The sequence below is a fragment of the Brassica oleracea genome, chromosome C4, assembly GCF_000695525.1.
Source record: "Brassica oleracea var. oleracea cultivar TO1000 chromosome C4, BOL, whole genome shotgun sequence".
In the NCBI taxonomy this organism is placed as follows: Eukaryota; Viridiplantae; Streptophyta; class Magnoliopsida; order Brassicales; family Brassicaceae; genus Brassica; species Brassica oleracea.
The window spans coordinates 33,671,453-33,683,490 of record NC_027751.1 but is presented as its reverse complement, the minus strand read 5'-3'; the positions used below and the strand labels follow the sequence as shown (position 1 = coordinate 33,683,490).

Sequence of the window (12,038 nt, the reverse complement as noted above, 5' to 3'; positions counted from 1 at the left end):
CATACTCAATTTAGAAATCCTAAATAAATAGAAACTTACTAAAAGTAATATGAAAATAATCAAATGGTGAAATATATAGCCAATTTTTACCGTCTATTGAACATTTTATCTCAAAAGTTAGTGACCGAAAAACAAAATTGATGTGACTGCTCCTTTTTGATAAAAATACGACAATCATATGTAGACAGTATCAAAATCTCAATTAGTCCCACAAAGATAGTGCTGTGGTTGATTTCCATCCGGGTCCATTTCTAAAAGCTGACAGCAAAACCAAAGTCTACAACCTTGTACATATAGAAAAGCATAACATATTGTTACTCAAAACCAGTTAAGAACCATAAATGTAAAAAACAGTTTACAAAGAAGAACATGTTTTGCTAATAGTATCTCAATATTTCAGATGAAAATCTCAGAAATGTGTGTTCCCTCGAAAGAGAGAGATAGAAATGGAAAATAAAAGAAAGATTTTAACGGATAGTGCCATTGCTGATGGATGAAACCTTGCAGACACCTGCATCTGTAGTAAAGGGTATATCTTTGTAGCAAGCAACTAGGTTCTCGTTCGTGTTAAGATCCACCAAAAGTGTCTCCCATACTTTCTTCTTTGGGTTTAACACAACGTCTGGCTCACCTTCATGCCCAGCAAATCTAACTCGTTCACCAATCGTAGCAGATTCAGGGGGCTCAACTAACTCCACCTGAAAGTTTCCAGCAAACATAGAAAAACAATTTATTTATAACATAAACGAAACTAGATGAACTATGAACAGGTCAGAGAGTCTTCTTACCTTGCTGCCGTCACTACTGGAAGCGGCAAGAACCATTGCCTGTGACATAATATCCCTCATTTTCGAGGGCTTCAAGTTGCAAAGCACACAAACCATACGGTTCTGTCCAGAAACAACAGTCATATCGATTATTGAAGCGATGCATACAGATACTGGGAAGAAAACTAATGGATTAAGTTGATTGGTGAGATTGAATTTGAACAGACCTGCATCTCCTCAAGAGGAATATATTTGACCAGTCCACTAACAACGGTGCGAATTTCACCTCCTCCAACATCAATTTGTTCCACATACAATGAATCTGCGTTAGGATGCTTCTCAGCCTTTAGAATTTTACCGACTCGAATATCAAGTCTTGCCATTGTAATTTCAAGAGTAGCAGCCGGCTGAGGTTTGGATGTTCCCGCTCCTTTTGACGCCTTTTGCTTTTTAGCATCTGGGAGGCAAAACAGCGGTTCAGTACATAATCATCAAAGCTACTGCGGTACAAATTACTATGATGCGCTCGAGATCTCTAGTGTATATGCGAACAGCATTTTGATAATCCAAATATAGAACCTGAAAGTTTTGTTTTCTTAAGCTGCTCCGCCATATTTGCTGCTTCTACATCCCTAGCACGTCTATCAGCTTGATTTCCAGCAAACTTGTCTTTGTACTGTTGCACTTCTTCATCTTTCTGTGATCATAGTATTTCACAAGATATAAATCAAATGCTACATCACGTTTAAACATACAACAAGTCCGCCTTTCTTATGGATAAAATCAAAGACAGGTATGTACCAATTCCTTGAACAATGGTTGAGGGGTGCCTATCCTGTGACCGGGAGGCAGTATCTCCCAAAGTCTACTTGCTATTCCCTCGTCGGAGAGTGAAAATTGTAGAGGCAAATTTAGCTGTTTAAATACCTACAAAAAAATGCGAAAGACAGCAGCACTAATCACGCTTGCCATTCTACTAAAATTAAATAGAAATATATGTTTCGAAGACAATCAATAAAACTTACCTCCCGAGAAAAGGACGGCATGAAAGGTTCTAACAACTGTGCAAGAAGGTATACTAAACCAGCAGCAGTTCTTATGACAATTGCACAAGAAGGTTTATCTTCCTTGAAAAGTTTCCAAAATTGGGCTTCCTACAATAAAAAAACAGTAAAGTTGGTTAGACGGTAACAGCTAATAAAGCTAATATACATTTATGAGTGTCGAATTACCTGCAAGTATGCGTTCCCTTCATTCGAGATGGTCATAGCAATTTTCAGCCCCTGCTTGAGCTTAACCTATATCAAATGAACAGTCTTTAGTAAGAACATAAACCACCAGGAACAAACTAAGATAGCCATACCAGACCAAAGTCCATATAATGTTCCTCACCTTTTCCATAGCTTCAACATACTCCTTTACAAACTTTCCAACCTTTTCAGCCAGGGATTGCGTTAGAGGGTGAGATTCAGCACCAGGAGCATCAGGAATGACAGACCCATAACCTTCACATCAATTAGTACATGACATAGTAAGAGGCAGGGAAAACATGAGAGCAGATATGGAAAAGTATTGGCCATGTTTTCAAGAGTATCACTAGCCAAAATCCTAGCAAGTGATCTTTCTGTTTCCAAGAGAATTTAATACTTTATGCTATCCAACTACTTCATGCAATTTTTATTTTGGAAAACAAAATTCAACATCTGACCATCCACAGCCCACTAGAGAGGTATGAAAAGTATTGGCCCTGTTTTCAAGAATATCACTAGCCAAAATCCTAGCAAGTGATCTTTCTGTTTCCAAGAGAATTTAATACTTTATGCTATCCAGCTACTTCATGCAATTTTTATTTTGGAAAACAAAATTCAACATCTGACCATCCACAGTCCACTAGAGAGGTATGAAAAGATACACGCATGTGAAGACACTTGAACATCAGATATGTTTTACGACCAGTTAATAATTATGTACACGCAATTTTACAGCAAGAGGAATCATGGCGTTAGATCAGCACAACAGAATTATAGTATCGACTCTTGCCAGCCAGATGCATCTTATATCATTTTAGACTACAAATTTTGTTCACAGACTAACACGTGACAACAGATTGAGGTCCCAGAGCTCAAATATCTCTGACTTGCACACTTACTAGCTGGTTTCAATAAAAGAATGCAACACATCCAATATTTTCAATTGGATATGTCAATCTGAAAAGTCATCTATAGCTACCACTCACAAGGAAAACCAATACTTGAATCCGGAAAGAATGAACCAACCTGAGGGCTCAGGCTTTGCTATAAAACTCAGAACTCGATTAACGAAGTTTCCTAGGTTGTTCAGCAACTCGCCAGTCAGTTTCGCTTGCAAATCTCCCCATGTAAATAATGTGTCAGACACCTGGACGGGCCAATCCCCAGAACAAATTAGCGTTGGTGAAATCTATACGTTTATGCATGCCCATGATGAATGAGAGAAAAAAGGATGTTTCTATTTTTACGAGCAATCAGTTACCTCAGGCCTGTTGGTCAGCAAGTAGTATCTCCATACTTCGACAGGGATATTTGTATCTTTTACATCATTACCAAACACTCCAACACCTTTACTCTTGGAGAACTTTCCTGCAACCCATACACAATAAAAATGTCCTCGTTTTTATGAATTCCAAAAAAAAAAGCAAAGCACATCAAACTAATTCAAAACAATATCATGCATCCTAGAAAGGTTTATGGAAGCCATGGTAAAACATTAACTGACCGGTTTCGTAATTTAAATACTCAGTCACACTGATTGTCTTCATCAGTGTCCAATTTTCCCCAGTTCCAAGCTGCGTAGATGGAAACATCACCTGCATAGTAACATGTTGGCAGTTGAAACAGTCGGATTTACAAATATAAACCTTTCTCGGAGGAGCAAACATAACAACCCTAATAACAAGGATGACAGAATTATAAAAGATCAAAAACATCTGAAACATGTCTCCAAGATATTCAAAACAGAAGATATCCTAGTCAATGGAAACTGAAGAACAGGCAGATATTTTTAATTCACCTTTGATTTCTTAGTTTAGAGGAAAAGAATGAAGAAAGAGGAGATAACTAAAACCACTAGAACGAGAATTTGCAGTATTCAAATTTTGAAATGTTATAAACTCACAGTATGAAATGGCACATTGTCTTTCCCCATAAACTGATAAAGCTCCACATTCTCAGGATTCTTCCACCACTTCTCCCATTCAGATGTGTAGCATGACGTTATTGAGACGTATCCAATAGGAGCATCAAACCAGACGTAAAAGACCTATAAACACAAATCGAATTAGAAGATGTAGTTTAATATGTTTACAGAATTGGCTAGCAGTGATGTTCTTACTTTTTCCTTATATTTCTCATGTGGAACAGGAACTCCCCACTTTAGATCCCTTGTAATGCATCTCTGCCTTAGCCCTTCCTTAAGCCATGCTTTCGTCGTTTGAATAGCGTTTTGACTCCAAGATCCAGTAACAGATGTATCGTCAATATACTTTTCCAACCTATCTTTCAGCAATGGAAGCTCAATAAACAGGTGGTCTGTGTCGCGAATTCGGGGTGTGGTTTGACAGACCTGTTTGAGAGAGAAAACATAAACATTCAAGATAATTGTAAATGCAGACCATAGTCATGCAGTTCTTAAAGAAAGTCAAGCCAGCAAAAACAGTGCAAATCTATTCTACAGCAATCTGTGAGTCATGCAAATAAGAAGGGATCAGAAAAGATGCAAGCACAGGACAAGGACAATCAGCTAGCCATTACCAGTAATATATATTATCAACATAGGCAAAAGAAATGTACTGTGACACAGAGCATTATAATTTGTATGATAACCGTATTCTCTTAATATCAACAATTTGCAGCCGCCGCACGAATTTCAACATAATGGTTAATGTGTTTCAATAGAAAATACTATTTCACAAGCATATCCCACCTTGCACCTCGGATCTTTGAGTTCAGTAGGATTCAGGAGCTTTCCACATTTTTCGCACTGATCACCACGAGCAGAATCATAATTACATTCTGGAAACGGACAAGAGCCCTCAACAAGCCGGTCAGCTAAGAACTTCTGGCATGTATCGCAGTAAAGCTGTAGATAAAAAGGGCCACAAAGACTTGTTAAAATCCCACTAACTCAGTGGTGTAGATCATTCTACTTATGAAGCATATAAGTATGCCACTGCGAAATGCGATCAAATAACAGGCATTTGAGCAGAGAATCATTCACCTGCTGCATGGTGTTCTCTGAAAGGAAGTTGTTTTCAAACAATTTTTTGAAAATTGCTTGGCACACTTCAGTCTGTTCTGGAGTTGAAGTTCGCCCAAACTTGTCAAAACTTATATCAAACCAGTCATAAACTTCTTTATGAATGGCATGGTACCTAAAAGCACACACAGGAACATGGTAGCATGAGAAAAGACTGTGTTTCATAGATGATACAGTGCAAAAATAAGGATGCTTTACTTGTCACAGATTTCCTTGGGGGTGCAATTCTCCTCAAGAGCTTTGGTCTCAGTTGCAGTTCCGTATTCATCGGTTCCACAGATATATATCGCATTATAGCCACGGAGACGGCAGTATCTTGCGTACACATCAGCACTCAGAACACCTGCACACAAAAAATAATAATCAATATAGCCTTAAACTGAGTCACACTATCTACTCGTCCACATAAAATTTGGCTAATCCAAATATATCAACCAACGCAAAATCAGATTCCAAAAAAGCTTTAAACTAATCTCTGCATCTGAAATAAACAAATTTGGCAGTGACTTTATCTAAGTCCTTAAACGAAACGCACACACGACCACAAGCAATCAGATCAGAAGACGAGATAAACGAATGAAGAGTAGGATTCAATTTACATCCAATGATGTTTCCGAGATGAGGGACGTTGTTGACGTAAGGCAAGGCACTGGTGATTAGTATGTTTCTCTTCCCAGGAATCGGAAGCTTAGGGCAGCTTTCTCCGTCTTCCATGACGACAACAAGCTTTTCTCGAAGAATCGGGGAGAGAGAGAGAGGAGAAAGACGATATCGGAGTGGCTTCCGGCTAACAATGAGAGGAGAGAGAGCTCTAAAACCTAGTAACTTATTTATGGGGAACAAAAAGATCCCGGTTTAAGTTCATACCGGATCGAAATTTGATCAAAGCCGGTTTGATACCTGAAATTGCGAGTTGTTATTGGTCTTACTCGTTTTGAAGATACCAGAATCCAATAGGTCTATATCCTACTCATTTATTCTCGAATATATTAGGTATAGATGCTGTGCATAATTATTTAAAAAGAGATACTAAGCATAATTATTTATTCTTGGTAAAATTAAATATAATATATTAGAGAAAAGTAAAATTTAGTTTATTATTTTTTTCTATTAGAGAAAGGTAAAATCGATCCAAAATGACTAATAGTATTAAAAGTCATATTGTGACAAATAAAAGTTGAAAATGTCTATTTTTTCAATTCTTTTTAACTATATTATTTTAATAATATATCACATCATTAATTATATTACCATAATAACAATATATGGATTTTTATTTATTAGTTAATCAACATTAACTTTGTGCCAATTATAAAATCAAAAATGTAAAATAATTGGGTTTTGCATATGGTTAGACGTTCGGTTTAGTTTGTTTCACTAATTTTTTAAAAAAATTTAGTTTCAATTTGTAGAATATTACGTAGCCAAAAACATAATTCAAAGACATGTTTTTGTGAATAAAATAATAACTTAAATCGAAATTATAAAAATATATTATATTTATTATCACTTATTTTTTCACTCCATATAATTATTTTACTAAAAAAACTATTTATATTTCACTTAATTTAGCCAAATACATAGAAAAAGTCATTTTTATTAGTTTATAAAATCAGTTAGGCATGAACATTGACTATTTATTTAGGTACGAGTTGTTTTCACGTATCGGTGTTTTTGTTTAGAAATTAGGCTTCATTCGAATATTATAAATTTATATGTGGGTTTTGAGTTGAGTTATTTTGTGTCTGGATGAGTTCGGTTATGATGTATAAGAACCTAAAAATATTTAAATAACAAATATCTCTGACATGGTTCGGATAAACCATATTACATGATTCAGTTTAGATCTTTTGAATACAATTATTTATATTACAATACATCTAAAACATATAACACTAATTATAAAAACAAATATCAATGCATAAAAATATAAAAACTAATACTCACGCGGATGCGCAGATCAATCTCTACTATTTTTTACAACAAGACGACAAAACAAAGCAAAAAATAATTTAGCCAAGACACAAAATGGACAAAAACCCAATCGTAAGCATGCTAAAAGCATTTCCAACCGCAGTTTCTAGAAAAGGTTCTCAACATTGAAGAGAAAATAATAACAAAATCTGGAAAAAAATTACCAAAAGTTCTTGTTTTAGAACTTTAAGAGCATGTTTATTGCAGATTTTTAAGTGTGTATCAGTATTGTTAAAACAGGATCATTGCTAATTTTTGCCCTTATAACTATTTGGCATATTACTTATTTTGCCTTTGGTTTTTCAAAGAGTTAAAATTGTCATTAAGGGCATAATCGTAATTTGCTTAGTGGACTAACATATTAATCTAACCACAAAAAATTGAAACTGTAACTCCCTACTTTAATAACCGTTTGATGCGTATATGTTTAATGTATCCTCCTTTATGAACTCATTTATAACCGTTTGCTATCAATTTATTTTCTTATCAAAGAGTTTTTTTTTCTTAACAAAGAGTTGCTTGACAGGTTTTACACGATTATAATAATAATAGCATTAATAATTAATATTATAACTTATAAAGCGGGTGTATATCCTATATTACTCTACTCAAATGGTATATTACATAGTATATGGTTTAAATATGTTTACATTATTTTTTTCAAAAAAAATATATTTACATTACATGCAACAATCGGTCCAAATTAAGCTTTGTATATCTTATATTATTCTATTCAAATAGTATACTACATAGTAAATGATTTAAATATGTTTACATTACATGCAACAATCGTTACAACTTAAGCTTTGTAATCATATTTTTCATGTTTTTTTTTGCAATAATATAATTGACATCCTTTTTCTCCCCCTAACAACCTATCTTCAGTTTCATTCCTCACTTCTAAACTTCTTTTTATAAATAAAGCGAACAAACTTCAGCTTAAGGTCGTTTCCAAACTTTTGGATGTTCATTCGATTCTCGGTGCAGATCGTGTTTGGTATTAATTTTTAGATATAGCAATTTAAAATCCGCTCAAGTATATAAGTCGGATCTAATCAGGTATGGGACCTAGAATTTCGGGTAGATTCCGAATCTTTTTTTTTATCTAGATATTATTAACTAATTACGTTAATAACTCAAAATGTTAATAAATACAAGAAAATATACCATGATTTTATTCAAACCTTATTACATAATTTAAAACACATCGCCTATATATACATATTATTCCATATAACATTAAACATATAATAATTTGCACAAATATAATATTTTTGTTAAGACATTTAAATATAGAAACATAATTAAAATATAAATTTATATCAAATAAATATGGTTTGTTTCGGAAATAAATCCGCGCTTTGAAAGCGCGGATCAAAATCTAGTCTTAGGTAATTAGGAATTAAAAAGAAAAGAAAAAATGCCATTAACTTAAGCATCGGGTCTTAATTAAGGCTTGGAAAAAGCGGTTCTTCTTAGCCACATGTTCTAAAGCTATTAGCTTTGTGTTTTTTGTTGGAAAAGAAAAGAGGCAGAGGAAAGACGAAACGCATCTTCTCCGTCTTTCAACTCCTCGACGAAGACGATCGGTGGTCGCATCCTCGATGAAGACGATCGGTGATTTCGTCGATGAAGAATCTCAGTGGTGGTGGCTCTCCCCGACGAAGAATCTCGTGGGTCTCCTCGACGAAGAGGTCTCGGTGGCTCTCGTCGACGAAGAATCTCGGTGGCTCTCGTCGACGAAGAATCTCGGTGGCTCTCAGCGACGGAAAATCACGGTGGCTCGACGGAGAAAATCGGTGGCTCTCAGCGACGGCGAATCACGGTGGCTAGACAGAGAAAATTGGTGGCTGTCAGCGACGGTGAATCACGGTGCTGAATTTAACCTATGAGCAAAGCTAAGTAATTTATTTTATATTTTGAATTCCTCTATTTTGCATGTTTTTGATTTTGGTCCTTCTTGTTTGTGTTTGATGTTTAATACACTAAATCTGATTTCTTCCATTGCAGATGGAAGTTCCATTAAAGAGACAATCATTAATTGTCTCAAGAGGCAATCGATCTTCTCTGCAAACTCAAAGGTTTGATTTTCCCGATCTCATCTTCTTCTCGGTTCTGTATACAATTCTCGTTTCTGATAATGAGATGTTGATGGAGAGATTTCGCACTGTTTTGATCATTTCCTTGATTGTTTGACTGAATGTAAAAATTTCCAGTGAATGAACATCATGTCTAGTACTTCTTGATCGTATTGGTTTAGTAGATTCTCGCTATGTGGCTTGGTGTCTAGTACTTCATGATCTTGAATCTTGAGAATGAAGAACAGTTTTGATCAATTTAATATATAATTCCTGTGATTCGTTTGTCTTTGTGTCTTATGGATAAGGAGACATGATAAGGAGAGATGATAAGGAGACATGAGCAATGTTAAGAAATCAAAAGGGCAACAATTGCAAGACACGTAAACATATCTCTTTGATCTTTTCAATAGCTTAAAGTCTTTTGATCTTTGTTTGAATTTAAGCGTGTGTAATAAATGTTGTGGTTAGGGTTAGATTACAGTTGTGTTAGTAATAAATAGATGTTATGGTTTAGTGTGATAAATGTGTTAGCTAAATGTCAAGTCTATGGGTTGTGATGAATGTGTTTAGGTATATGTCAAGTCCTTTTTCTTCTATTTAACGCATTGCTTCTTCTGTTTCTTATCATAAATACCTTCTCTTCGATCTTCTCTTCCATCTAAACACCTTCCTTCATCTTGTTCTTCTACAACAACTATAAGAAGAAGTTCAATCTTGAACATGCTTGGATGGAGCTTCGTAATGATCAGAAATGGTCTGACCTTTGTACTTCTAAAACCGAGGGAAACTCTAAAAAAAAGGAAGTGTGAGGATGAAGCTGCACAATCATCAAGCTCTCACGCTGAAGCTCATGAAGGAAGCAATCGTCCCCCTGGTGTTAAGGCTGCAAAGGCCACTGGTAAGAAGACAATGGTAGAGGGGAAAGAGAGGCTGTCTGAGTTTCAGACCATGTGGTCCATTAAACAACAAGATTTGACCATGAAAAAGAGGTTGTCAAAGATGAGTCTCCTAGATAGTCTAATTGCAAAAAAAAGAACCACTATCTGAGTGTGAGGAAGCTCTGAAGAAGAAGCTCATTAGTGACATGTTGGCTGTTTAAGTGTCTGACTTATTGGCTGTTGTATTTCCTTTGTTTAATTTTAATTCCCTTTGAGAAAAAATGACTTGTTGGGTCATATGTTTGCTCTGAAGTTATTGTCATGGAGTTTAAGTTCTAGTTTGTGTTTCTAGTTCTTGTTTCTTGTTCTTGTTTGTGACTTCGGAAATGATGATTTAAATGTTTCTTGTTCTTGTTTCTTGTTCTTGTGTTTCCTGTCTTTGTGTATGTTGAAATCAGATATTTTTGTTGTGGCTAAACTTGTGTATGTTGCTCTGATTTTCAGGTTGGACAATCAGCATACGCAGAGCTTCTTGTTCTGGTTCTGATGATGGGGTGAGAGTTGCCAAAGCTGAGAAAGAAATAAATCATTGAAGGTTCTTGTTCTCTTCTTCGAAGACGCTGAAGATCATCACGGGCTGTCCTTTGTATTGTTGTGTGTCACGGGCTGTCCTTTGTAATGTTGTGTGTCACGGGCTGTTGTTGTGTTGCGGTCTTTTGTAGTCTTGTGGTCCATGTGCAATGAAAGGTGTTGTTGTGTTGTGGTTGTCTGTATTATTGTATCACGAGAGACACTTTGTCTTGTAAAGATATCGAGAGACACTTGCATCACACACACTTATAAATTGTGTTGTATTCTCACAATTCTTTGTATTCTCTTTGCTAAAACAACTCTTCCTCCTCCATTATCTAAAACAATTTTATCTCTTTGATAAAAAAACCAAAACAATTCATTTTCTTCACTATCCATTCTCTCTCTAAAACAACTCTTTCATCTGTTTGATAAAAAAAAAACATATCATCTCATCTAATGGCATCTTTTTCTCATAACAATTTTGAGGGATTATTTGATGAAACTTTCGATCAATTTTTTGATCAGACTTTCGATAATCTGATCAATGATAATGGTGATCAAGAAAATGAAAGGAAGACAAGGAAAAAATAGTTTTTATCGAAAGAAATCGTGAGGAAGGCCATATATGTTTATGGAATGATTATTTCAGTGATACTCCAACATATCCTGAAAATCTATTCCGACGACGATTTAGAATGAAAAAGCCATTGTTCATGCATATTGTTGATCTCCTCTCCAATGAAGTTCAATTCTTTCGTAAAAAAAATGGTCTCGGAAGGCTTGGTCTCTCTGCACTTCAAAAGTCTACAACAACTATTCGTGTGTTGGCATATGGTTCTGCGCTTGATACGGTAGACGAATACCTGAGGCTCGGTGCAACTACTACTCGGTTATGTGTGGAAAATTTTTTGGAAGCAATAATATATCTGTTCGGCGATGAGTACCTAAGAAGACCAACATTGGATGATCTTCAGCGTCTACTTCATATTGGAGAGCTTCGTGGATTTCCCGGTGATGTTATTCAAGGCTCCTAAGACAAATGTTGTAGTATAGTGAATGTCGAACCAGTTCTGAGGGATATCAAAGCACCGAAAATGCAAGTACTCACTTAATCTAAGTGCAACCAATGATTTAGATGAGTTTTAAGCTATGACTAAAACTAAAAAGCAATAACAGAATGATACTTTCTTGGCTAAGGGAAAAGAGAACTCATGGGCATAGGGATTAGACCTTGGGTGATCAAGTTTCGAACTAAGGATGACAAATGATCAATCAAACTATCGACCTTAAGCCTAGACACAATTCTAAGCAAGCTCTATGTCTAGATGAATGCTTATTTGCTAACATATCTCAAACATCAAATGTCTTTGGTTGAATAATATGAAAGCAATCATTACTAACAAGTCTATTAGCTATTTTAGCACCTTTAACAACAAATGTCTTTGGCAAAGTATACTAAAAGCCTAGGAGAG

At 35.4% G+C, this 12,038-nt stretch overlaps 2 protein-coding genes across 3 annotated transcripts; one reads left to right on the top strand and one right to left on the bottom strand.

The window, feature by feature from the left end:
• Positions 1-266: 266 nt before the first annotated feature.
• LOC106342643 (probable methionine--tRNA ligase) lies at positions 267-5,853 on the bottom strand. The gene is made up of 17 exons (XM_013781641.1): positions 5,660-5,853; positions 5,259-5,403; positions 5,022-5,175; positions 4,728-4,883; positions 4,137-4,367; positions 3,921-4,064; positions 3,522-3,612; positions 3,279-3,385; positions 3,044-3,164; positions 2,160-2,272; positions 2,000-2,065; positions 1,793-1,921; positions 1,569-1,694; positions 1,347-1,464; positions 995-1,224; positions 789-890; positions 267-698 (listed from the first exon to the last, which is right to left on the bottom strand). Exons 1-17 carry the CDS (start codon positions 5,772-5,774, stop codon positions 468-470), a joined length of 2,379 nt encoding a protein of 792 aa, XP_013637095.1. The 5' UTR covers positions 5,775-5,853; the 3' UTR covers positions 267-467.
• A 3,907-nt stretch (positions 5,854-9,760) lies between these two features.
• Positions 9,761-10,737, top strand: LOC106341396. Of its 2 annotated transcripts, none has more exons than XM_013780172.1 (2): positions 9,761-10,013; positions 10,498-10,737. In XM_013780172.1, the coding sequence occupies exons 1-2, from the start codon at positions 9,836-9,838 to the stop codon at positions 10,584-10,586; spliced, it is 267 nt and encodes an 88-aa protein (XP_013635626.1). In that variant the 5' UTR covers positions 9,761-9,835; the 3' UTR covers positions 10,587-10,737. The 2 variants fall into 2 exon arrangements, with proteins under 2 accessions (XP_013635626.1, XP_013635625.1); XM_013780171.1 differs by having other exon boundaries at positions 9,761-10,104.
• The last annotated feature ends 1,301 nt before the right edge of the window (positions 10,738-12,038 follow it).